This window comes from Vanellus vanellus (assembly GCF_965231255.1).
Source record: "Vanellus vanellus genome assembly, chromosome: 10".
Lineage (NCBI taxonomy): Eukaryota > Metazoa > Chordata > Aves > Charadriiformes > Charadriidae > Vanellus > Vanellus vanellus.
Window position 1 is genome coordinate 6,341,213 of NC_138915.1, and position 27,803 is coordinate 6,369,015.

The 27,803-nt window shown below is 39.4% G+C and overlaps 1 protein-coding gene across 2 annotated transcripts in view; it reads left to right on the plus strand.

Annotated features, from left to right (window-relative positions):
- Positions 1–1,241: 1,241 nt before the first annotated feature.
- The window catches only part of TENM1 (teneurin transmembrane protein 1), a gene marked incomplete at both ends in the record, with an annotated part of 259,760 nt that continues 233,198 nt past the window's right edge, over positions 1,242–27,803 (plus strand). For both annotated transcript variants that reach the window (XM_082488474.1, XM_082488475.1), the window contains one exon: positions 1,242–1,458. In XM_082488474.1, coding sequence (XP_082344600.1) covers positions 1,242–1,458 — 217 coding nt within the window. The remainder of the gene's footprint in view (positions 1,459–27,803) is intronic.

Below are 27,803 nucleotides of genomic sequence, written 5' to 3' on the forward strand. Positions count from 1 at the left end.
TGAAGGTCCTTGTTGCACATGGGAAATGGGCTGATATCAAACTGGGTATTAAACTTACTTCCCTCCTCTGCTGACCTTAAAATCATTAAGAAGCTGTGAACGATTGCTTTTTAATTAAGCAAAATCTCTTGTAACTTCTATGTTTTTGGTCTTCTAGCAATAATATTTACAGCCACCTTTTTTGTTACGTTTCTTTTTCTAGGTTAATAGCATACGTTAATCTAAAAATAAATAAAAAAACCAACCGCCTAAACTTATTTGACCAGAACTCCCTGTTTGCGATCCGTGCTGCTGTAGAAGGTGTGCCCTAATCCCTATTATTTCATCACAGAGTTTGCCTTAAAATTAACGATGGAAACAGCTTTGTGAAGGCAAGGTTACAGGACAAGTGCACCAGTTGCATGTGCAGCTGCAACCCACTTGATTTTAATAATATTGGATTTGAACATCACTTTAATGATATGCAAAAGTGCAAGCTGCAGTTTGGAAGGTTTCCCTGAGGATCAGTATAGCCCCCGTGTTGGTATGAGTTTAGACAGGAGATGCAGAGGGAAAATGGGGTGGTACTGCAGGGTAGAAGCTTCTTCCTCTTGAAATGTCCACACAATCTAAAAGGAAAATGTCCATTTACCGAACCATCATATGATCTTACAGAGTAACAGTGTGGTGTATTTTTGTTTTTACAAAGTCTGGTGGTTTTCTAAAATGCGAAGTCTCTTATTCTTCATTAAATGTAATTTAATTTACAGCAAAATATTTCAACAGAGTGAACCTTCTGTTTTATGGGCTTCATATTTTAAAAGATTCAAAATGTTATTTTCACTTAAGATGGATATTCATCCATTTAGAGATGCACCTTAGGTTTAATAGCAAGTATAAGTTTTTGTGACATATTTTGTGCATAAGGTACAGTTACTCTTACAGTAACAGTTACAGTTACAGTCTAAGGGGATGGTGCTTCAGATTAGTTTGTTGGTTTTTTTTCTTCAAGTTGATGTTATTTTAATTCTATTTTTAAAAAGTAAAACGGTGAATTAAGACATTTTCAGAGTCTTTCCTGGATTATAGTGATATTAATACAATTTAATTGGTTTATATACACTAAAAATAAAATTGGGCTTTTGTCATCTAAATTTATATATGATATCTGAAATGGATTATTGTTGGGTTTTTTTCCAGGACTATTTCCTTAAGGAGTTCCAGTTGCTTGTTTTCATGACTTTGAGCCTATTTAATCAGAGATGGAGCAGATGGACTGCAAACCATACCAGCCGCTGTCAAAAGTTAAACATGAAGTGGATCTAACTTACACAAGTTCTTCAGATGAAAGTGAAGATGGAGGAAAGCAAAGGCAATCTTATGACTCAAGAGAAACTCTGAATGAATATAGCCAAGAGCTGAGACTTAATTATAACAGTCATAGCAGAAAAAGAAAAAACATTGACCAGTCCACGCAAGGTAAATTGTTTATTTTATCTACTTATTATGGTTATTACTGTGTGATTACTTACTATGGAACGAAATCATGTTGTCAGCAGAAAAGCAAACATTTTGTTTTCAAAGGCTTGGAGTGACAACACACTTTTTACCTATTTTTAACCATAGCATAATATCAGAAATTTAGGTGTTTTTTTTTTTTTTTTTTAAGTAAAATTGCTTTTCTAGCAGGATGGACTGACTGATGTTCTGGAGGCCATCACATGGTAGCTATAGATAAAGATTTCTTTAGTAGTAGCTACTTTTCTTAATAACGTTTACTAATTATTTACTACCTTTGAATATGTTGTGTGCATTTTGGTATACAATCAACGTTGAGGTTGTGGGCTATCTCTGCTTGTCCTTACAAAGCCTATGAATGAATTCAAATGCAGCAATTCTCTTAAAATTTCTACTTGTATCAATAACCCAGTCATTTAAAAACTGAAGATAATTAGCGTATTGTAAGAAAAAAACCCAACAGTTAAGTTCCTTTTTAAGCCTTTTGCGTGATACAGACAGAAGTCTAGGACAAATATTTGAGAGCTGATGATGGTTGAGCTCAGGTTAGGAAAAACAACTGTTTGGTTAGAGATAAAAGCTAAAGACTAAGACTAAAACAATGGAAGGAAATAAGCAGAATTTACTGCAGCATTCCCTGATACGCTGCTGCTCGTGGAAATCCATGTGCTGCATTTGCCACAGTTTGTGTCTTATCTGTTGCCTTTAGCTCATGATGGGGCATGGAGAATATTTTTAGAAATCAGAGGGTGTGTCAGAAGCAGCGAGAGTCCTGTCCTCTTAAAGGGTTCCTGGGGCAGTCACTCCCTGCTCTTCAAGGAAATGGTTAAACTTATCCATTAGAGAGTGCCAGTACTTCTCAGCTAAAAATTTTGGTACTTATTAGAAACAAAACAAAACAAAACAAAAACAACCAAAAAACCCACATACACACAAAGCAACTCAGTCCCTCACCGCTCACTCAGAAAAGCCTTCCCAGATTTTCTGAATGTTAAAATTTATTTTTTTTTCCAAGCAGAAAATTAGGCTTTTTGAAGCTAAAAAAACCTTGTCTTCTCTGCAATGTGTAAATTAATGCAAAAATTGAAGTAGCTGTGCTTACATAGCTCTTACAGCCTCTTTAATTTTACTGCAGATATTCTGAATCAAGTTCATCATAATACTGATGTTGTGTGAAAGTACCTATCATTCCTGGGAGAAATAATACCTGGCTGCCAGAGACAGCCTCAATCCATGTACATGTATTCCCTCCAAAGTGTTACAAAACTGCGATATCGGGAAAGAAAAAGTCATGAATACAGATTTTAACAAAATATTATATAGAAAACTCAACATCCGTGTTTGATTCTCCGTAAATGACTTTATCTTCACCATGTTATGGCAGCTTGGTTAAGATATGGCTATATTGTTGTAGCTGGAGAGGATGTAAATGTACTTGTAGATCTACTTAAAGCAAGTACCTCATTACTGATAACTGTGGCTGTGAAAGCATAACCTCTGCGTTGACCTGGGCCTCTGAAGAGCTCCCTCTTTGCAAAGCTTTGCTGCCATCGGTATTCCTGTTAGCTGTAGCATCGCTAGCTTGGACACCTATAAAAGGGTTGCAATCACTGTATTGTAGGCGTAAGAAACCAGCCTGTGTGTCATATGTTGAATTTATTCTTCCGTAACAGTGCCTCTGAAAGCAATCGCATTCATAATTTTGGAGAAACGGTCAAATTAGTGTGCGTTTCTGCAAGAAGTTGTCAGGCATGAACTTACCTCACTTACTCAGGACTGGTCTGTTAAGAATCGGATCTATGCTTGTGTGGACCGACAAGTATTTTACACTCATGTTTTAAGATGATTTTATTGGAAATATATGCCCCCAAATTTTCCCATTCAAATTAATTTTTATGAGATACTGTATGAATTTTCAGATCTATTTTACAAGCATTGGTATTTTTCCTCTGGGAAGCAATACGGTGTTGTACTGCTTCAAACTGCAGTATGAGGCTTGATGTCCATGTTTGTAGAAAATCACTTAAGCCTCTACAGTAGTTTGTCAATATGCAGGGCAGCACTTAAATACTTGTTTACCTCTAAGCACCTTCTTTCCTGAATTGTCTAGGTCAGTATATTATTATTTGATATATACCACTTGCTTTATTGTGTTACTGAGCATAAAAGTGTTTTTTAAAATGTGATTATGTACTGGTTTGTAAGGATGAAGTTGAACTTTGCTTGTTGTACTAGAAATCATAGTTTTCTCCTGTGACAAATTCAGTTTGCTATAACTGACTTTGTAATTGCACTGCTAAATGTATCTGTTTGGCTTCCCAGGAATTCATCCCTATATCTTTCTAGCGATTTAAATCACACAGTTTTCCTGTACCACAAATTGAATCTAAATGTTTGGCCTGGCATGAAAAAGAGAGATGAAATATAAAACTGAGTTCAAAATTGAAACAAGAGCAAAAAAGTTTGTAAAGCTGAGTGTAAAATTTCAGGCTTCGGCCAGAGTTTGATTTGATTACGATTCTAGTGTGTTATTTCCAAAAGGACACCAGCTTTCACGGTGTGGGGCCTGGGAGTTGGAGAGTTCTTGATAATTCTTGATAGATGCTCAGTCAATACCAGGTTCCGTTTTGGACTCTGAATTTGGCTTAAATCCATAAAACTGTAGATGGAATTTGTTTTAAATCCATCCTGTCCTAAAATTCCTCATCAGAATCTTTAACAAAGTTTTTCTCATGTTTGGCATGTAAAAAGCAAACAAACAAACAAAAAACCCAAACCAAACCACCCCAACAACCATCACCACCAAAAAAAAAAAATAAAAATCCCAAAACAAAATCCCCGCAACACCCGTTTTCAAAGAGGATTGTTCTGGAAGGAGAGCACTGTACCATGCTGCTGCTCAAGACTATTGCATACAAAAAAATTCCACGTACTAAAGCTCAAGGGGCATCCATAGTTGTTTCCCCAGGTAGTGACATAGTACTGTTTAGCTACCACTGAAGTAGTGCCCTGTACTTAATGCGATGCATTAACGGATCGCACAGGGAGGATAGAGTCCATGAACTTCGTCCACAAAAGGTGTGAGAATAGATGAGAAAACAGACGCGTAGTAACAGTCATGAATGAAGTGATAATGATGAAGGGTGAGATTGCAATCAAACGAGCTCTAATGATGAAATGTGAGAAGAAAATTGTTTCAGAATAAAAAAATTAATATAGAGAAGCTTATGACAGGAACAAGGGTAGGGGTATCCATATCCATCCAGTTAGTTTTGTGGAAAGAACCACCAGTTTACATGTTTATGGAAACTGGAATAATTTATATGGGCTACTTAAGCATGGTAGGTTATATAAATTAGACTGGGCAGTCATCTGAATTTAGTAAATAGCTTCAGAGGAAAATGTCATTTATTGCTCAAAATACTGATATGTCTCAGCAATTTCTGTGAATTTTGACTATTTCATTGATACTATTAACATTGAGGATTTATTTCTATGAAAAGTTTCAATTGGAATCTGAGATTATGTAGGTATTTATGTGTTTGCATATATAGACAATCTGTATAAACCAGAACTCTACATGCCCTGAACCCAAAGGAAACATTTTCAGACTTCTCCAATACACCCTACAGAATTTAATAGAACTGTTAGTATTTTGCAAAATGGCTTTTGTGTCAAAGTTTTGTTTGAAAGGCCATGCGATCTTGCAGATTACCAAAAAAAATATTTTAAAGATTAAAAACAACACCCAAATATAGAATACTTAACTGCTTCAATAGTATCTCAAATCTTACTCTTCAAAAAGGCATGATGTAGTGGTTGGTTTCACAGGTCTGGTAGACAGGGGTATGGGGGGGGCGGGACCCAACAACAAAAACCCAAACCCCAGATGGTACGTACAGAATTAATCTACTGGTTAAGCAATGATTTCTAGGTGTTATTCCTGAGGTCTAGTACTGATGTCCCTCGTGGAGGGTCCAATGCAAGATAAATTGTGTCTCTGGAGTTACTTGCATCAGAAACTTGTAGTTTCCTGACAATTCCAGATTTAACAACTAATACCACAGACCGTTTCAAGCTGAGCTGAGTTTTACTGGCCTAACAACTCAATGTGAGGAGATACAAAATTCTCCTGACAAAGTGTCATTGACTGCTGAAGAGTCAGTGCTAATTGCATAATGTGGACATCTTAAAATGCAGTCCCGTAGTCACCGGAATGTTCAAACTCCTGTTTATCTGGAGATATGTAAATCTGCAGTATCTCATCCTGGCAAGATCATCTTACGAAGTGAATTCCTGGCAGATCCAGTATCGTATAGTTTGGAGATATTGGCAAACATAGTAAATTCATTCTTGGAAGAAATGGTAAACACAGTGTTTTGTGCTTGAAAGGGATGGGGTAGAACTGGCAGAAGTCGTCAGAAATGTTGTTCTTGATAGGAAACCCATTGACGGACCCGGCTGCGAGGAAAAAAGTTCTTAGTTGTACCATACATAGATCGCGCTTCTAGTTTATTTGTGACACGTTTACATCATTAGAACCGTTTCTTTCCACAGTTTTCTCTGTTTGCACCAAAGCGAGGATGCAGGGAGCTGTACTCGGCAAATACTGGCGGCACACAAAAGCTTTATGGCTCTTAGGTTAATTATAGATTTGTAGAAAACACTAGTTTAGAGGAATGAATTCCTGATAGGATAAGCATCTGGGATGGAGTCATTGGCATGATAAAATTTATTGATCGTTAACAATATGAGCATACGGCAGTAAATTTCTGGTTAGACAAACGTGTGTTTCCTGGCAAGATAAATATATTGAACTGCATTATGGGCAAGGCAAACTGGAGTTGTTCCTAGCGGGAGCATCCAACAGCAAATATTTTCTGGTAAATCTGTGTGACAAGATCGGCGTTACTAGTATTCTAGGAAATGCTGTTTCAGAGTGCTTCACAAAGAATTGACCTTCTCTGCTTTTAACCCAAGAAGTTAGGAAAACTTTTTTGTAGGACAAAAGCTGCAGATTGGTAACATAGTACATGTTTGGTAGAGAACGTATGTAAAATTATCTTCAGGAACGACAGGTCAACAGATTCAGCTAAATGTCCGAAATCCTCCTGGATTGGACTCCTTTGGCTTCGTGGAGAGGCCTGGCTCCCAACGTGAGAAAGCTGTGCTCTTCAGCCTTAGGCCACTTTGTTTCAGCCTTGATTATTTTTTTTGGCTTACTGCTGTTGCCATCCTCTTCTTTCTGCCCTCTGTTACGTTCTAGCAATGGTGAGGATACACAGGAAATAGAAATGTTCCCGTGCTGAAAAGCACTTTCTTTCCCTAGAAAGGAAAAGCCACGTGTAGGGTGCCGAAACTGGCAGTCTGTTTTGCTGTGCTTTAAATTCAGCACATTTAAGCTTACCAGGGAGGAAGACTTAAATACATGTAACTCTTAACATCATATGACCAGTCAAAACCAGTTTTACTTATCATCGTAGACATAAATTTAAGGCGTGCTGACAAGCACTGGTAGGAAATTGTTCTGTCAGGAAAATGTCATGGTGTTTTTTTGTCATCTGTGAAGTAGCAAAAGCTTTTTACATAATAGCCATATTCTCCTCTGATTTCAGAATTATGTAAATCCATTCAGGGCAGCAGCTCTGGTTTGTGCCTGAACCAGGGCCGTGGAGGGTTGAATTTGGGCTGTATGTGGCATGTTCTTTTTGTTTCAATCACTTTATTTTTAAAAGATGTGCAAAGGTAAATAAGACAATCTTTATGAGCTTCTCCCCTTAATCTGTTGTGTACACCGCTACGATGATACTCTAGCGTAGCACAAGGTTGTGGTCTGCTGAGCCCTCCCAGAGGAAACTGATGCCAACAGAGTAGCTCTGATTTTTCATTGTTTTGATAGAGATTCGGAGCCCTTGTCTGGGTGAATTTAGGACACTGTGCTTTTAAACTTCCACAAAGAGCAGTTAATGAAGGGAACAATTTTATGAGGGAGCATCCGCAAACTCTTGTTGATGTTAAGAAGGTCGAGCTCGAGTACTGTCAGCGCTAGCCTGGTGCTCGATGGAATAGGGTAGAACAGTTCAATGTAGCTCTGCCTGATAGTTGCATATTTTAGAGCCTTTGCCAGTACTATTCATGTGATAAAGAGTATCGGATTAATAATAGCCTGCATATTATAATGGCTATTTATTGACATGTAAACAGGGCATGGTAACATGCATTTTTTTATGTTTGCAGCTGGAGAGGAGATTATTAATATTGAAAAGGGCTAGGAAAAATGTAAAATGAGAAGAAAAAGTCACCCTTAAAAGAACTACTGCTACGCAGGCTTTTAAAAACGTGGTAGTTTTGAACTCCCGAGCTGGGTAGGTATTTACTTCTCTTGTTCCCAGTGTTTTCTTTATGATGAGATTTGTGGGTGAATGAAGGATGGGATTATGTTTTTTGAAACTTTAAGCTGCGTAATTTTTTTAGGGTTGTGTATTGAGTTGTGGAAAGCTGTTGGAGCATAGTGGAATTTAGGCATTCCTGGGTTCTGGAACAGAAAGGTAGGAACAGGCCGATTACAAAGGAAACCAATTATTTTTGCAAGCACTCTTCTTGAAATTCTGTAATATAAAGAAGAAAATACAAAAATAACATAGAAGGCTTCTGGTAACATACTATGACTAGATAGGGCTTGTATCAAAACTGTTGAGGTATTTTGTATTATTAGAATCCTTTCTCACTTGTTTGCAAATGCCAGACGTTTACATTTTAGACTTTTAATGTTGTCTACAGCTGTGTTTTGCTAATTTTAGAATATCTTCAGAGAACTTAATTTAAGCATGTTTTGTACCTGCGTGCTGCAGAGCAGGGACTTGAAGCATAACAAACAAGTGATGTCTGCGTAGGGGCACACAGTAGTTCCCTCCCACTGTCTCACGAAAGAGACCCATCTTTCAGTAGAGGGTGATTTAAAGGTCCTTCAGATTTCTGGGCTGTATACTAGCGGACGGAAGCGACAGCTAATAAGCTCCATCTCCTGCTGCTGTATGTTACACCATCTGGTCTGAGTGTTTATGAGCTTCGTGTTGTCCAAAAAAAAATTGCATGTAAGGCAGAGTAAAAAACTTCACATTCCTAAAGCTTTAGTGCCTTGTCTCCTCCTGTATTCCCTTGCAGAAATAGGGGTCCCTGGTGTGCTGTGCTGCGCTTTGTTTGGCTAGTTGTGTTCTAATCACGGCGATGTTACTGTCTCCCAGAGAAAAACAGGGCAATGAGAGTTCCCTGTGGTTCCTGGACTGCCGCCGCCTCTGCTACGTGGGGAGTATCTGCACACTCTGAGGAAAGGAAAGGAAAAGCTGCACTTAGGTTCAGACCCCCTCTGGATATTCTTTCGTGATTTGCCAAGTAATTGGAAATTTCTCTCCTTGGCATAACTGGGGTGAAGAAACTGTATGTTTGTGGCTTCATTTGAAATGTAACGGAGGGGATACTTTTCCTTCCCCTCATCAAATCAAAAATACATGAGCAAACTGAACGTGCAAAGAGACTCTGTTCCCACAAGGCTGAAGCGGTGCCCCCTCCCTAGATCACAACTGGTACAAAAGCTTGTAACCTGCTGTCACCGTTCCCGTAATGCTGCTTCCAATCTTGTAATATCTGCCATCATTTCAGTGCAAAAAAATGCCTTGTATGATCAAAAATAGTTTCATTCTCATAAGTAATTCTTTTTCTTTAAAAAGTGAATATCCGAGAGAGGGGAAAAGCGAGAAGAAGAAAAAAAACCTACCGAGAAAGGAAATAAACTAGAGAAAGATCACAGCGCATTTCCAATCCCCTGCTAACAAATCTCCTCTAAGGAATAAAAAAAGCATTCTCCAAATGTTACACAAGCTTAACAATCCATTTGTCAGTGTACGAATACAAACGACAATCCTAATTCCCGTTCTCTTCTCTGAATCACCAATTTTCCACGGTGTAAAATGCCAGAAATCATAGGAATAAAAATCAGAAGGGGAGAGTAGCCCAGCCAGTGTAACAGAAGCCGAGGTACAGCAATCCTTACAGTAACCTGTGCCCAACACTAATGGAGTATCTACAGCAGAGACTTAAACTTTTGAGTTAATATGTTTCGGAATTCTGTTTGTCAAAGTCTGAAATTATATCTGTAAAATGTTCTTGCTGTAGTAATTGACCCTCTTCCTATAACACTTAAAAGTGCCCAAGAAGATGTGTCGTAAGTTAAAACCAAGATACGAACAAACATCAAGACAGAGCGCCGAAGGGAGTATTTCGGAGCAGGGGGAGCAGTCAACAGCTCTGCCTTGTCCTACAAGCCGTCTTAATGTACGTACTCGTGCTGTGTCTTTCACGCCACCCTTCTTGAAACAAAGATGACCTGTCTTCTTTTCTGGAACTAGAAATCTGGTTTGCTTGTCTTCATTTGTAGAGCAGATGCTGAAACAAAATAACATTTCTTCCCAGGGTTTCTCAGTTATGTATCTGTCGGAAGATTTTGTGCCTCTCCAACTAAAGAACTGTCAAGAAGTCGCTCAGTGAGTCGGTGACTTTGCTGCCTGCCTGGATGGGCGGCAGGCTGGGTGTAGCCTAACTCATTTAGAGCTTGAATTAGTTGTTCTTTTGAGAACGAGGCTGAAATACTTCTGGACTTAGTTCAATAGGTACTTATGTGGAATAAATTGTGAATGTGATTTAAAGTCTCGGGTTCTCCTTTCAAAGTTTCTGTTTTATTGGAAGCTGCTCAAAAATCAGTTCCTTGCTGACTGTCACCAATGAGGAATGCTTTGCAGGTGCATGAAGTATCTTTAGCTCAGAGGGAAAAAACAGCATGGAAGGGATCGGGTAATGTTTAACATCAGCAGATTGGTTCTTTCACCACCTTCCCCTTCAGTGAATACTGAGTACAGTTGATAGAGTCACTTCCAGCTGTAACCTCTGGAAAAAAAGTCAGAGGACCTGGAAAAGTCACATATTGGAATATAAACGGTTGCTGTGAAATCACCAAGAGATTATGAAGCCAGCGAATTCAAACGATAATATTAGCATGGTGACTAATGAGACATAAATGTTGAGTTTTGTAAAATTTTTGAAAGATTAACTATGCTTTATTCAGCATTAATGTACTGGAATTCATAAGTGCTACAGAAGTTGCATCTGTAAAAACAAACATTAGCAACTGGACTGCCTTAAATATTGGGCTCAGAAATAGGCTATCACAGAAGTCCTGGTCTTTTTTTCTGCTAACTGCAAAAGGTAGTATCTGAAAAGTTAGATTCAGTGTTGCCACCGACTTCATCGATTTAAGGTGCTTCGCTTCACACATGACTTTTGAACTGCCAAGAAAATCCCGGTCGTGAGCCAGGACTGTTACCCTGCTGCACGGGCACTGGCGAGCTGTAGAGGAAGCTGTTAGTACCTAAAGAGTAGCAGCAGCAGGTTGTGCTGCTGCCCATGCCCGGGGCCCCTGGAAGAGGGACGAGTCTGTCTTTGAGACTGAAATGCCAAAACACCCTTCCTGCATACCTGGGAGTGGAGAAGAATCTGGACCTCCCTGCGGTTAGCACGTTCCTGACACAGAAGCGTAGTGTCAACTGCGTGGGGTTTTCCTGCAAAGAAACTAGATGGGAGGTGCAGCATTTCATGATTCGGCCATTGTTTAAATCCCTTTACTAGTAAGGGATTTTTCCGGGAATTAAAATAATAGAAAACAAATAATAAAGAAGAGTGAATTGACTTAAAAAACCTAGAGATGCTCAAGGTTATTCTACTTTTCTGTAGATGGCATTTCTCACCATCACAAAGCATGCGTGATGGGACCACGTGAACTCGCTCCTGCTTCCTCTTTGACAAGCAGCAAGGCAATACAAGTGCCCTGCTAAAATGGGCGGAATCTTTACAAAAACATGTAGTGGTTGCTGTTAGGAGGCTACCACAGAAGGAAAAATTAGTGTAATCTTAAACATTGAGAAAAATTAATTGCAGATTCATGAACTGTTCTGAAAAACTTTATTAACAAAAGTTTATTTTAGTTAAGCTGAGGTGAATCTATTCTTATTTTTCTCTGGTTTTTAAATTCATCTGAATTTTAGTTCTCCTACTGAATGGAGAATTCTTTATCCGCTGGATTTGCCACACTCTCACTAATTCATACATAATTTAAGATTTCTTCCATTCAAACAAATGAAGATGCATTGATCTAAAAGTGACCTAAGTAAGGGAATAAATGGCCCAATGTGCTTAAACTACATGATTTATCAAAGGGTTTTGTTTAAGCTTTCTAACAGTGCTCCAATATTGATGACTTCGGCTTCCTGGTACAGATGTACATTTCTTATGGACATCAACATAAGCAGCAAAATATTTGCCAGAAATCCTTCAGGCTCCCTTGCTTCTAAATATTTTAATAGGATGAAAGTGGTTGGTGTTTAGAAGCGCATAAAAACTTGCCTTCCTCTTCATGTTAAATTACAGAGCAAAGATTATTCACACAGGATTTTCTTGAGAGCATAACGTAATAAAATGTATCCTAGAAATAGATTTTGTTATGTATAAAAGTTATAGAAATGTAATTGCAGATAACATAGTGAGTGATCATTTATGGTGTCATGGTTTAGGCCAAACTGGCTACTGGGGACGTGGTGCACCCTAGATGGGACTGAGAGATGCTCCCCCCTACCCTTCTTCAAAGAGAGTGGCAGAGGAGGGAAAAAGAGATGTATGAGTTTAGAAGGAACTGAACTACTTTAATGAAATACTAATAAGAAAATAAAAAGAAAATAATGACATATATACAAAACTGTATCAAGCTCCCAGGATGACAATCACGACACCGGGGCACTGGGGCAGTCCCAGGCTGCATTCGGTGATGGATGGGAACTGGATTCCGGATCTGGATTCAGAATCATGATCACAGGTAGACAAACAGACAGAGTCCTCCTCAGACGTTGGCCATTGCAGAAAGAGAGCTGACCCTTTGATCCCTCAGCTTTTATACTGAGCATGAGGCAGATGGGATGGAATACCCTGTCGGTCAGTTTGGGGTCACCTGTCCTGTCCGCTCCTCCCCGCAGGTGGGACCCCTCTGGGCTTTTCCGCGTCCGACCCTCCACCGGGGCAAGAACCAGAGTTGGCTGCCCGTGGGGGTTATAGCAATGAGTATGAGCAGAGCCTCTCCGCATACCGTGCCTGGGCATCCGCTATAGACATGGGGCTGATCGCTCTGACAGCGAACACTGTCTGCACAATATGCTGCTAATTTCAGTAGTTAGAAGAGGCCCAGCTAAAAAGCAAAGTTACTGAACAAAATTGGTCCTGTTTTACCTCAACCAGAACATATGGGTATGTTACTTTCGTAATTCATTCAATTTATTAGTCATAAGTTTTTTCCTAAGTCTTAAAAATGGAAGCTCACTTGTGCTTTCACTGATTAACTGTAGAATTTTGTACTTCTGGTGTCACACAAGAGGCGTGCATGATTTGCTTAAATATTTTTCAAGAGACAGGTAAATAATAAAAGTAAGCATTCATGATAACTAGAAACACTGTTAACACTAATGCAAAAAAGGTGTATTTTTCTTTTTTTCAGATGTCTTTTTGTGGCCTGTGTAACACACATGCATATTTCTTGGGGATGAGTTTTTTAATTCTGATCAAAGGGCAACTTCAAATATGCACTCAATTCAATTTGAACATCTCAAACTTTTTCCTTCTTTTCAAACGCTTGCATGAGATTACTGATGTCTGCAAGCTTGTCTCTTTATTTCACCATCTATTGAAGAAAAACAATTCTGTAACTTATGCTGCTGTATTCAAGACTTTCTATTTTTTAAAAAAATCATATCAGGAGAGTGATTATGTGTTCTTCTGTAATGTAATTTTGGGACATACTTTTAATCCTTCCTAGTAATGAAATTACAGGAATTGATTGTTACTTAATAATTTTTAGTAGAAATCAGAGGATCATATATTGCGTTACATAAAATTAGTTACTCTGTTCAGCTGGAGGCAGGAATTAATTTTAAAATTTCTCAATAATGTTTTCCTTTTGTTGTTTCTGTGGGACTTTTCATATCTGTTGCTACAAATGTCTGTATAAATACAAGACGGTATGTGTGCAGTATTGATGTAGTACAATATAAGTTCTACCTGCATTACTTCTAAGGTGTAGTGTTGCACCCTACCCTGTGCAGAAGAATTGCCAGAATTTTTTTCCAAGACTTCATTGTACATATGGGCATGCAGAATATTAAAGGAAATGCAGAAATCAGAAGTATGTGCACGTGCATGCTGACTTTGGACCACTTGGGGGTTCTTCTTTGCATTTGGAGTCAGTTACTACAAGTTTAAACAGATAAATATTAGAAGCATTGTCTATAAGTCACAGAATGGTCAGGGTTGGAAGGGACCTCTGGAGATCATCCAGTCCAACCCCCCCGCCAGAGCAGGGGCACCTACAGCAGTTGCACAGGACGGTGTCCAGGCAGGTTTTGAATGTCTCCAGAGTGGGGTACTCCCCCACCTCCCTGGGCAGCCTGTGCCAGTGCTCTGCCACCCTCAAAGGAAAGAAGTTCCTCCTCATGTTGAGATGGAACTTCCTATTTTCAAGTCTGTGCCCGTTCCCTCTTGTCCTGTCACTGGGCACCACTGAAAAAAGACTGTTCCCACCCCCCTGGCACCCTCCCTTGAAGGATTTATAACCATTAATAAGATCCCCCCTCATTCTTCTTTTCTCTAAACTAACAAGCCCCAAGTGCCTCAGCCTTTCCTCATAGGAGAGATGTTCTAATCCCCTCATCATCTTTGTAGCCTTTTGCTGGACCCTCTCCAGCAGATCCCCGTCTTTCTTGAACTGGGGAGCCCAGAACTGGACACAGCGCTCCAGATGTGGCCTCCCCAGTGGGGCAGAGTAGAGGGGGAGGATGACCTCCCTCGCCCTGCTGGCCACACTCTGCTTGATACACCCCAGGATGCCATTGGCCTTGTTGGCCACCAGGGCACATTGTTGGCTCGTGGGCATCCTGTTGTCCCCCAGGACTCCCAGGTCCCTTTCCACAGTCACCGCCAGAGGTATTCCGCTGTGCTGCTTGGAAAAGGTGTTGGTAATTTCCTCCCTCCGTGGTTCCTTTTCTCATTGTGTACTTGTGGGCGGATTACAAAATTTGTTTATCTTTGGCTCTCTGGAAGGAAGTACTGAATTCATGAAGAGAAGGTCACGGTATGTAAAAATCCATATATTTCACTTGAGAAAGGAAAAAAAGAAATGATTTCCTGTTCTTACTGGGTAAGTCTTCATTCATGTGGGCACATCTTGGGTGACCATCTTGTCTGTTACCTCTTGTAAAAACAATGATGAACACACAGTACCTGTCTGCACTGACAGCACTCCTTCTCCTGCTGTGACTGCCATCACAGAAAGTCCATCTTTGTTCCTTTAAATATATTTCTTTTCTCCTCCTGTGTGTCTAACTTTTCTGCATCAGTTCTATATTCAGTAATTTGGCGAGTTCTAGGGAAAGAAGTAAAATGAGCAAGAGAGTAATAAATTTACTGGAGTGTTTGTTTGCATAATCTTACTGAGCACAACGCAGTTTAACGGCAGAACACGCTCCCCCTGTGTCTGTGACAAAGGATGAAACCTAACCAGTTGGCATGGGCACAACTGGCAGCGTTAGACTACTTGTACAGGTAAAGCTCAAACTGAACTGAACATGCGAACTTAGGCATCTTTATTCAGGAATGCGTTATGCAAGACCATATTTTCACATGCTGCTTGACAGTTTTTGTTGCTTCCTCAACATTTAAACTTAGCTTGACGATTTTGCTAGGGTATTTTGCGGGGTTTTATTGATCTTAAAAATCCATTTCTCAATTATTAAATTCCTTAATAAATTAATGCATTATTTTTTATGGGTTTGGGTTTTTTAGCCTTAAGAGAAACTATCTGACTTGCAGTTTTGTATTTTGCTTTGGTCTTTGGATTAAGAGTATTTCTTTTCTGTATAATTTTTCTACGAAGATACAGGAGAAAATTAATTTTATATTTCTGCTTATGGATAGCAATATGAAAAAAACAGGTCTGTTTTTAATACTAATTCTATATGCCATCAGTCCTTTGACTTCACTAGTCACACTACTGTAAATCAGAAAATAATTTTTTGGTCTTTAACGACAAAAAAGTACATTACAAATTGCATATTGTAGCATGTGTCAATACATAACCTTGAGTAGTGTTTTGTCAGAAGTATATAACTAGTGGGTTTGGAAAGGAAATATTTGTAGGATTTATTGGTTGGTTTGGTTTGCATACCAATTCTCAAAGCATTAATCAAACTGTTGATTCTAGGGATACAATTCTTCCTGGTATCAGTGAGAATTACGCTTAGAGGGGTGACAGGAGTTTAAGCTGATATTGTAGTAGTGATTACTTAATGTTTGCAATTAATTCTTGGCCATTGATCTGTAGAGTTTAGGTGTTCGGGGAGAAGGATGCTAACAGTTTGCTTTTATTCTATGCTTAGAAAACAAATCTGCTTTCAGACAATTAAAAAAATATATTTACTGACTTATTTGTCTATTTTTATGTCCTAGCTGCTGGATCAGACTTCTGAAGATCTCATTGATGCACGTTTTTCAAGTATCTCTTGGCTCCTCCCCACACTTTTACTACTTTAACTGTACTATGGAGTATTAAAGTTTGGCTTGCTTCCCAGGGATGGCACAGGGACAGGAGATCAGTGGTGGCTCTGGTCAGGGGGCTGCATCACACCTGCCTTCCGTATGACTTTAGAGCAGTCACACAGATGGTGGTACATCACGTGTACCTTCACCACTGCCTTCACCACAGGATAGGTTTAGTTAGTTACTCGCTTAAATACTGCTGCTTTGCAGTTAAGGGTTGTCATAGCTTCCCTCCGGGCTGGTTTTGGAGCCAGAAGATACAGGTAGTGTTTCCTTTTTCCTTTGTTGTCCTGTCGGACTCCTCTCTCTCTTCTCAAGTCTCTGTTACCCCATGTAGCTGTTCAACTCATTTTTGGTCATGAAAGGAAAGGTCCTTCAAAATAGCCCAGTCTGCTTTCTTTTAAAAAACATTTGAGAATTTCTGGCATGCGAGCATTTTCTTGTTTTGTTTTGTTTTGTTTTTTTTTCCTCAGTCTGATAACATCTATTTAAAAAGAAAAAATAGAGAAAAGCTCATAAATAAGGTTAACCTCTCCAGCTTCAGTCCTACTGTGGTGGCCATTGTACTTTTGGGTTGATTGCCAGGTGTTGACTTCAGCTAGCCAGAGGCTTGTATTACTAGGAAAGAGACTGGCAGAGACAGACCGTACCTTTTGAAATGGCTGCCTCTGAAAATTTCCATCACTCTAAGCAAGCAAGATGTTCTCTGACAGGAAAAGCTTTTGGAGTTGTGGAGCAAAGGAAGGAGTGGTGTTGGGTATCTAAGTGCTCTTTACTTCTTGCAGAAATCATAGCAGTAATGTATTTATTGGAGTAGGGCTGAGCAGACCTTCAGGGATATAAAAGCTTTTTAGCTAATTTTCAGCTTTGTGTTTAGAAACTAACATCGGGGATCGGTCTGCCTGCTGCAGGCTGTTTCTCCAGCCCATGAATTCCTGGCACCCATCTGCGTGTCACACAGCTGCGCTAGACCTCAGTACAAAGTGAGCCGTGTCTGCTTTGGCCAACTTCTCCCTAATATTATTCCCGCTCTCCAGTGAAGTATTATTCAGCCTTGAATTCAGCCATGTGATGAATATTCATCTCACAGATAATTATCATCATCCCTGAGCAGCTTCACTCAAATAAACCGAACTTCTCACACCACCAATCATTTCTGTCACTGTTTTGGCAGCATGAAGCTTATGGTACCTCATGCTTTAATAATGCTCCATCATCTGTGGTATCAGATTTGGGTCAGATGACCATGACGAGGGATAGAAAACTCTTCCTTTATACAATGCTTGATGTTTTAGGAAAAAGGAGAGAGAGGCACGTGCCACTCATCTTTCCACGTGCTGAATGTGGAGTAACAGCACGGTGGACATAGACAAGGTGGTGCTTTGCTGTAACTTGGTGCTCCAATTTAGATATCTATCATGATGAATTGAACGTTCAGACATTATATTTCTGTATTTTCAAGTTTTTCTCAAGGATTGTAGTTACTAAAAGAAAGCTAAGTCTTTAAATTGGCTGTGGTAATGGCTTTATCTAGACTGTCAATTGAGTGGAATAATGTTGCTAGTAAGTACCTATATTTCAGTTTGATTTTGTGATCTTTTTAGAAGAATTATATGCATAAAATACATTTTTAATGGCTAATAAGTTCTGCTAAAGGAGAAGTAAGAAGCATAAAGGCTATTTTCTTTCTTTTGTGTAACTATTATTATTAAAATGAATAAAACTGCTAAATAAAAAGTAGCTGCAGTAACAGCAGTGAGAGATCAGTCAGTGAAGTAGTTGGAGTTCAGTAGCAGATTCCTTGCAAGTATTTACTGACTTGGTGTCTTTGGCAACATTCAACACAATTTTACAGTGTTAGTATCATTATTTTGTAAAAATTAGCCTCAAAACATGCTTAACAACTCCGCCTGTTATAATTGCAGCAAACTAGTCTAAACAAGACGACAACTGTATTAAACAGGAAAATACTGACTTGTGAAATTTTCTGGCCGGTATCTCAAGTTTTTCAGTAACAGTGCATCAACAGGCTGCTTCTCAGTCAGTGGTTTGTTTTCTGTCCTGGTGTCCATCCATCCATTCGTTCCGTGCTCGTTATACATTCCTCCTTTTGAATTTAAGTAAACCAGGGAGATGTGGGGAGGGGACAGCGATGAGGGATGTACATACTCTTCTGAATGTGTGTGGTGTTGACAAGACGGTTCAAATAACTCCTACAAACAAATGTTGTGGGGGTTTTTCACTCGTATCCACTTCTGGATGTGCTGCTTGCATCCTTTGCCAGTGCTCCTGATCAGCTGTGCTGTTTATTTCCCATTTGCTCTATCACTGGTGTGTCTAATATCGGACACAGTGCGAGATGGTGCCGCTCAGGAAATGGCGCAGCAGCTGGCAGGGAAATGAGACAATACCGAATGGCGGATAATGTGGTAAAAGGCAAAATCCACATGTGACTTGTACCCTGTGGGGGAACTGTTTCTCATGAAGACTCTGAACTCAGCAGGCTTGCGTGAAAGAAATTTCCTAGGAAAAAACAATGGAAAAGAGCTTTAAGATCTGTTTAAAACATAAAACTGTCTACTAGAAGAAACCTTTGTATAAAAGGATATTTAAGCATTTCCTTTTTTTTTTTTTTTAATCTGAAAACAATTCCTTACATACCTGGATATTAGCTTGTATTTTTTTCTGATACATTTTTTTTCCCCTTGTAAAATACTTAACACCGAGGGAAAAATAGGCACTACGTTCTGTAGACCGTCACTAAATCTCTCTGAACGGTAGAGTTCATCACAAAGGGAATATGTGTTAAGTCAAGACTGTGAAGTTTATGGTTACGTGTTTGTACTCTTTTTGTTTGTTTTCCCTTCCTTAATATAGTGAGTGTACATGCGAACTATGCTTTTCGGTATATGAAATAGTTGCTGCTACAGTCCTTCCAGAACAACTAGCAGTAGAGCTAAAGTGTGTTTCTATAGAATAAAACCAACGAATTGAGACACTTAAAGCCCCTGTGGCGTTCTTGTTCTCAGATGGCCGGCGTGACTGGGGCTCGCTGTGGTGCAGGATGGGGCCCTCTCCCTCCTGTCAAAGCCCCCGTCTCCCTGGTTTGCATTAAACCACATGAAGGTTATCTAAAACAAAGGGGTAGTTCTTTTTTCCTGGTTAGCTGTGGCCTTAGTGTTTCAATTGATATCTGCACAGATTCTTTTGGCAATGTATATAAACGTCTTTGCACATGGTTTAATACATGCATTTTTCCTTGAATCTGGTGTTTCCCCGGAGTCTCTGTTTTGAGCGCTTTCTCCCTTATGTGTCCCTTTTCTGATCATGGCTTAATTACATTCTAAGTGCCTTCTGTGTCACTGTCTCCACCACTTCAATTAGTTCACCTCCAACTGTGTGAATTTTTTAATAAGGAGGCACAAAGTATTTCCAGCAATACAGAACGTGAGCTTTGCTTAGCTGCCTGTGGCAAGCTTTCCTTCAGGGCTTGGAAGGGTTTGCAGGGCCACTGTCGGCTAATCTGTTAGTGCCCTTTTGGTTTGATTGATATTCTTTGGGTTAGAGTACTCAGCTGCTGTGGAGGCTCATAACTTTGACTCTTCCCAAGCATCATTGATCAAGCAGCTTCACAGAACCAAGAATTATGGCGAGCTCACAGGCTTTCAGTTGCCCACTGCTGCGGAGTACAAGGTATGTTAGCTGTGATGAAAGCTACTGGTGCGCATCTTCTGTTCAACAAATAAAATGTCTCAAAGGGAGATGCTGGAAAACTTCAGAAGCTATTTTTATGGGGAATGTTATTACTGTGGGTAGTTCCTCCTGTGTTTTCCAGTCTGTTAGGATCCAAAAAAATTATTTCATTTTCTAATTTCCTTTTTCAGGATTTGTCTAACAAAGTTGTTGAGTTAACAACTTCTGGCTATCTCATGTTAGGTATTCAGCCTCCCAACCGTCTTTATACACATTAGCAAGACAAACATATGCATTTATTTGATGATGTAGGGGATTTGGTTTTGGTTGTGGGTAGGCAACATCACCTGTGATTTGTATTAGAAAGAGCAGGTGGCTGCCTGCTAATTTTCAAAGGCGAGCAATCGCATTTTAATGCTTACCAGTCAGTGACTTGTTATTTCCCAGGTATCAATTATATGGCTGTGTCTGTGTGCAAGATAAAAATGCGATGTGGTTAAATCACAGGCTGCGGTTTTCAGTCAGTGATTAGAATAGCCGCTAAAAAGAGGATTATATACCTAAATAAGGCACTTTGTTAATGTATTATATACCTAAATTTATGTGTTACATACCTAAATATACTAAATTTATGTATTATGTTTATGTGTTACATACCTAAATAAGCCGCATTGTTTTAAAACAATGACAACTCTCATTAAGAAAGGGCAAGGAAATGAAAGAAGTCTAGAGCTGCGAAAAATGTAGCCAAGCAGCTCCAGTGCTCCTACTCCCATTAAAATGCTGGAGTTATTTCGTTGTGTAGCAGCTGTGTTCCCAAAGTTTGGATAAATTTTGATGACAGGTCATGGGGACCCACAGCACTTGTTTAAACTTCGTGAAAATATACAGAGGTCTTTTGATTTGGTGTGCTTTGGAATTCTTCTCATACTTAGTTCCCTTTGGTGCAGCACGGGCACAATGGCGGTAGTTCCCTCTTTTAGACCTCTACATCAAATCTTGAGATGGAAAATTTTGTAGATACCATATTATAAGCTTAGGAACTTTATTATGGGGACACAAACGTCTCAGATTTTCGTCTTCCCTTGATAACCATGATGTGCATTTTAGGGTAAAATATGTTTTAAAAATGGTCTATTTAAATAATAACAAAGCTGTTGGATACCACAGTGTGTTTTCTGGGGATGCACACCTGGAATGACTCCACCACTTTCAGCTGAGTTACTTTGATGCTTCTTGATGATATAAAACCAAAAATGACCCCATTTTGTAGTTGCTGAAACAGAATGTAATGGTCTTTGTAATTATAAAAATATAGTGTAGAAGAAATATACTTGTATAAATACAGTGTAGAAGAAATAATATCTGGAAATATTAGAAAAACTAATAAAGGTCTTGGAAGGAAATCAGTCAGACAGTTGAAAAATAATTACTGTGATTGTATTGTATCAAAAATAAGATATGCAAAACCGATTATTTCCGTTAAATTGTTTTAATATTACTTAAACTGCAGTAGAGCTGAGCTTTGAGTTTGAGCTGCTGTTCTTGAAATCCCTTTGGTAAACCGAACCCTTGAAGAAAGAAGGCAGCAGAAGTGGTCAGAATTTTTTGAAGGCAGCTTAATCTCCCATTTCTTGATCAGATGGAACATTTGATGACAAGCCCCTTGAGTTTTTTAGGGGAAGAGGGGTTATTTGACTGACAAGCCGTATCCCCAGTTGGCTAATCAAACGGAACAGATGTGCCAAGTTGTCTTTCATGTGTTCTCATTGTTTTCAGATTGGCAGTTGGGTGTAATTGGATGTGAATGGAAGTACTGAAGAGCTTGTGCCCACGCGCATGCTTTCTCGCTTCCTTGTTCCCAGATTAATCTGAAGAGTATATTTGTTGATCTAAATATTACTTAGCAGTTCAATGGAAATTAAGGAATATGCTGCTTCCATAGTAGATCTTAATTTATTAAGGTCACTTAAAACGTGTCCACCACATGTGAATTTTTGAAAGATCTCGAAAAAAAGAGAAAATGTGCAAATATATGCACCCCTAATCCAAAATAGGTGAAAGTGAAACTGTTTAGCTGTCTTAAGCTCTAATGGGGAGGTATCTTGCAGTTTGAGTCGACTTTTTTTTTTTTTTTTAGTGGAAAAGGTGGTTACAGACTAACAGGCAGTTGGTGAACTTATGGGGAAAATGGAATATTTTTACAGTGAAAAATCAATTTGTGGGTTGGATTTCCAAATTCGTGGAACAAAGTTGGATTTCCAGTTTTATGGTTGGGCCATAACCCAGTGTCTCATGAAAACCTAAGAGATGTTTTTCAAATGATTTGTAGCACTCTGTGTTCCATGGTAGCCGTCTTGCCAGCAGTCTTTGCTCTAGAGAAGGACTCTGATACTCTTCATTAACAGCCCTGGGCAACCTGATCTAATTTGGTCCTCCTTTGAGCATGGGAATGTGCTATTCACTGCCAAAACTCCTTCCAATTTCAGTTATTTTAAGGTCCTACAAATTCTATATTTATATGCTTCTCTATGTTTATGTATATCTAATATTTCACACACATATGTGTATATATATGTATACATAAAAAAAAAAAACACGAGAAAGAAGTATAAAATCAGGTATAGTATTCTGCAGATGTTAGAGGTCCCACCAAGAAAACAGTGGATGAAAATTTCAAATTTTGGCTCCATTAGGCAGTCTTTTTAGCTGTGGATGCTTGGGAGAGGTATTAGGTGTACTTTCAGGACTGACGGCGTTTGTGGTGTTGATCCCCAAGTCTGAAGAGGTTGGTGGGCAGTATGTGTGTCCGCTTGCTGCGACAGCAGACCTGGGGACACTGGAAGCTTGCAGACTGGGATTTGGCAAGTTTTTGCCTGAGTAATGAGAAAGGGTCACGCATTTATGTTTCCAAAGTAGTATGTAATACTTGTTCTGGTTCGTTATGCTTCCTGGCTTCTCAAAAATCACAGCAAATGGTTCACCCTTCAAAGCCAGGAGTGTCTGTCAAGATTTACAGAGATACTCACTCTTGCTGCTGCCGCCATCTTTTGTCTCTCACTAGCAGCTTTTTCTCTTTTTATTTCCGATAGCCATTTTCTGCTCTGGATTTCAAGATTTCACAACAAAAAGGAAAGAATTCATATGCTAATCCTGTCTGAGGTTTGTTGGTTTGGAGGGGGGTGATCGCTTGCGTTGAATCTCTTCTTCCCGCTTCACCTTTTTCCACGTGCTTGGGGGTGGTGGAACATGGAACAAGCAGAACCCGCCTTCTCTCCACGCTATTTGCCCAAGTGTCCTGGTTGCTTGTTAGTTTTCCTAACCCTTCTGCTTGCGAAGGTTTGAGAGGAAAGTAGAGCCTTGCTTATTCATTTCTACGGCTTACTACTACGACAGAGTGAATGCAAAAGGCAAAGTACAGCACAGATCCGCCATTCGCATACAACCTTCTTAGAAAGCCCCTGAGTTCAAAGTACAAACGGTCAAACAGAATGTCTTGTGCTCAGCCATGAAGGTGGCCATACGCTGGCTCTGAGGGGCTGCCGAGGGGGAGTTGTGGGCTGCGGGGTCCCACTGCTGGGCCACCGGGCTTCCAGCCGAGGGCCAGAGCCTCTGGGGCCGCGCACCCCCAGAGAGGCTGTTGCTCCTGTTTTCCTTGCTTCTGTGGTGGCAGCACGGTGACGGCAGCGACCGGTCTTGGTGCTCTCACGCACGGGCCACTGTTCTCCTGTTCGTTGTGTGACCACACCGGGCGATGCTGGGGACTGCCTCACACGTCACCCCTTCCTTTGGAGCTTTTGCCCCACAGTCGATGTGCTTAGACCTCTCTGGAAGACCTGCTCCATTGCAAATACTTCTTCCTCATTTTCAGTATTTTTAAAGACTGGTCAGTTGGAGTGGGAACAAGTGCAACTTGGTCAGTGCAGTCTCGCAGAAGCCGTCCGCTCACTTGTGCCGTTTCATATCTGAGATAACGCGTTGCCTGAAACGGGCACAGGGGATACAAACTGCCCTCCTCCGCTCCCACCTGCCTCCTTTTGCTCTCTGCCTTCCATTTGTCACACTTCATGGGAAAACGGATAGTAGTATCCTCGATACTCTCTTAAGCAATTTTAAAATTATATTAGAGCTTCCTAGTTTTTGGTGAAAGTGAAGGTGAGGAGCAGAGTTACTCTGTGATCATTCTTTTTGAGCAGCGTCTGTGGTCTGAGTGCCTCAGGTCTGTTGAATATCCCATCAGTAAAGAACTTTTCTGGTAGATCTCTGTTGATAGCAACTTTCTAAAATTATTCCCATCATCATGAAGATCTGCGCTTGCCAGACGCTTACTCTGAGGCAGTCACACTGACCTGAAGCCCAAGTGCTACCTTCTCCACCCGGCCCACTGGCTTCACAGAATTCACTGCTGGGTTTACAGCACTGTAAATGAAATCGGATTTTACACTTCTGGAGTTTTAAACGCGTTGCCTTCTAACACTAAGTTGGTGAAAATTATAAAGATACCTGCTTTGTGTGTCTTTTCTTTTAAAAAGGCTTTGATGCTCATGTCAATGCTTCAATTGGAATTTCAAAAGAGAAAAAAATTCAATATTTTTAGAAACAAAAGGTGTATTTTAAAAATATTTTATAAACCAGAATCAAAACTGTAGAAATTAATTTCATATTTCTGTATTAAGTTCTATTAGAAAGTGATAACTGTCATGAAACCTCCGAGATTGATGTTTGAATGAAAGTGATTCTGCTTTAAATGTAACTGCGTTCAGAAATGACTACCAGAAGAGGATCTCGGAGTTGAATTCAGGTTTGCAGGCATATAGCAACAATCCGAGGGTAATTTCAGTGTGAAGAATGTTAGTATACAGCTTACACTCTGTTTAATAATTCCGTCAATCTTTCTTCTCTTAAGTGCCATACAGACTTTGAAACCAGTTAGAACCACAGCCTTAGCTTTGCTTGGTAAGAATGGTAAACGCACTGAACTCCCGTTTCACACTCTGTGGTTAATCTTGAGGAAGAGTATTTGTTCATATAAAACTTTTTCAAAGAGAAAAGTTAGTTAATCTGGTCAAGATGATTTGATTCATAGTTCTAATGTCCTTTGTGAAAGTTTTATCTTCCTATTTTTTAAAAAACAAAAAAACTTAAGGCAATCTACCGGAGAAGGCTGTGGCTGGAAAGAGTCCGTTATCTATTGCTTCCCTGAAACACATACATGAATGCCGAAGCTGGTAGCTGAAAAATTCTTTCAGAACCGAGGAGCCTTTAAAATTCTTGAAAGAAAATTGTAATGCTTTTCTTAACTCTGAGAATAGAGTTTTTGGAAAGAGAAAATCTTTTTTTTCCTGAAAATTCTTCATTTCCTAATAGATTTTTGCATATGGAGAATGAAATTGTAATTGAATGTATTTAAGATGAGCTTTTCCAAACTCTTTTTCAACTGTATCATTAGAAGAACTTCATTTATCCTCACAAATGATATTGAGGTTCTTTCTCATCTGTGATAATTAGATTTTTTTTTTCCCCTCTTGTCTTTAGTAGGGTAGAGTTAGTGTGGTCATTATTTGAGATTAACTAGGTTTCCTTTATGAGAAATTTAGGTTAAATGCTAGCTCCTGGCATTTGCTATGGTTTTATAACTCTAAAATTCATTAAAGGAGATATATTTATGAATACCTGCAATAGAAATTTCTCTTTAACAGAATCTTGTGAATGGAAGTACTTTGCCTCATAAAGCCACACTTCAGCAATAGGAAAGGCTGTAACCAGCGATACTTACCGTGTATTTGAACTTGAAGGTTTAAATTTTGAGTCAATTTGATAATGACAGTGTTTCTTCCGAAATAAAACTGAGACTCACTGCATGCACGTTGTAGCTCCAAAAGCTTTCTCTCTGGTATCTTACTAGTTACTCTTGAAAAACAAAATCTCTGACATGAAAAATGTCCAATGATCTACAAAAAGAATATTCCACATCTGGAGAAGGAGAAAGTTTGTCTGTGTCCTCATAGGATCAGGATGATTTCCATGCAGAATTTGAGAAGTATATTTTTGTATTCGTGTTGATTTTAATAGTAATCAAAATAAAAATTAATATCTGAAAACTCCAGGAGCATTTTTAAAAATAGGTTCAATCTGCTCCTGCCCTCGTTCTTTAAGTTTGAAGGATTAATCTGAAGAAGAGACTAGAAAGATATTTGCCATGAGGCATGATTTGGAACCTCATCCTCCGGTTCCTCTGGGGAAGGACCTGAGGAATAAAGAGTTTCTTTCTTATAAATTTCACAAGCCAAAGAGTTTCCTGAAAGTGCAGCCTCCCTTTCTAATCCCTTAGCTGCCTAATCTGCAAATTTCAGGAAACTCCGTAGTGTTATAGCAGACTCTGATTCTTCTGCATTCCTCCTTTATTTGATATTACTGTGATTTTTAACTTTCTAGCATCTCTGGTGGTAACTGGAGATTACTTTAAGAAAATAAAGTACATAGATAAGGGAGTGCAGGGAAAAGTTGAAATACAGTAAAAGAAAACATACAATACGATGCATTTCATATATAAGCATAAAACCTCAAATGGTATCTTTTATGAGCAACTTATGTGTAATATGTATATCATTTTTTTTATTAAAATAAATGCAGCTGAGAATGTGTTTGGGGCTGTGATAATAGTGTAATTGGTGATAAACATGAGATGTCTAAAGCGAATTAATAGTCAGTGTAATGTGTTTTTGCAAATTAATTGATTTTTGGCTTCTTCCTCAATGATTTTCATATGAGTGGTTACTGAAGTTTAATGTCTTTGAATTATATTGTCCTAGGAACAACGTGGTGTGTTCTCAACATGGAAACAAGTGAGATCTTAGACTAAATGAAATGTGAACTCACAAAGACATTGACAAAGTTATCTAGCAGGCTGTGTTACATGAATGGCTTTATGAAGTAGCTTAAGATCTCTGCCCATTTAATTCTCAAGTCCAGTGTACAGCCAGTAAACCGTGGTCCTCGGGTGAGAAATGAGAAATTTTAAGGGCTGTTGAACACACTGAATTTAGCAGAGTGCTCAATAGCCCTCAAAATTTCTCATTTAGGAGGGTGCATATGTATTGCTTCCAAAAATGAATGTGAACCTCACTTTTGCCGCTTGATTTATATTTCTTCCTCCCTTTTCCCCTCCCTCCCCTTCTCTCTCCAAGTCTCTTACGCCCTAAGTAGCTGGTCTGCCTTTCTGCTCAGTTTGAAACACATACGACGCCCTTGCTGGTTAAACCATTGGCATAAATTCAGAGTGTGAAAAAATATAACATAAAATCGCAGTGTAACACCAGAAAACACCGAACCCTACACCAACGTCAAAGCCGCGTGCTTGGGGTGGTTTTTCCCCTGCGTTCCCCTTATCGCTCCTTCAGACACCAGCTCGGTAACTAACGTAAACACGTCACCGTTCAGGTTAATGCATATTATTTGCCTTTCTGGAATTCCTTCCATTACTGTTCAGGATCTTTCCGTCGGATCTGCTCCCCAGACTCTGACGTTCCCAGTATTCTCAAATAACTCCCGGTGTGAAACGGGAAGGACACGGGCCCAAAATAAGTACCATGGCTTTACATTTCCGAGACACTGATGTTTCCTCCTTGCCTTTGAGCTACTTAGGCTCCATTATAGCTTTACATCTGCAGAGATAGAGCAATTAGTACCTTTTCATCTGGAGAATTGATTTTGTGTGTGTTTGGGCAGGGAGCATCCTCAGAGTAAGAACCACCTCATACCAAGAATCGAAGATAAAATAAATTTGCGACTCTATGATATTTAAAGAGACTTAGAATACGTAAGTCAGAATTGCTTAATCATATGATAGGGTTCATAAAATGCACGTAATAGCAACTTGTCAAACTATTGCAGTTTATAAACAATTTCTGTTTTTCTCTAAGCTCTTTCTC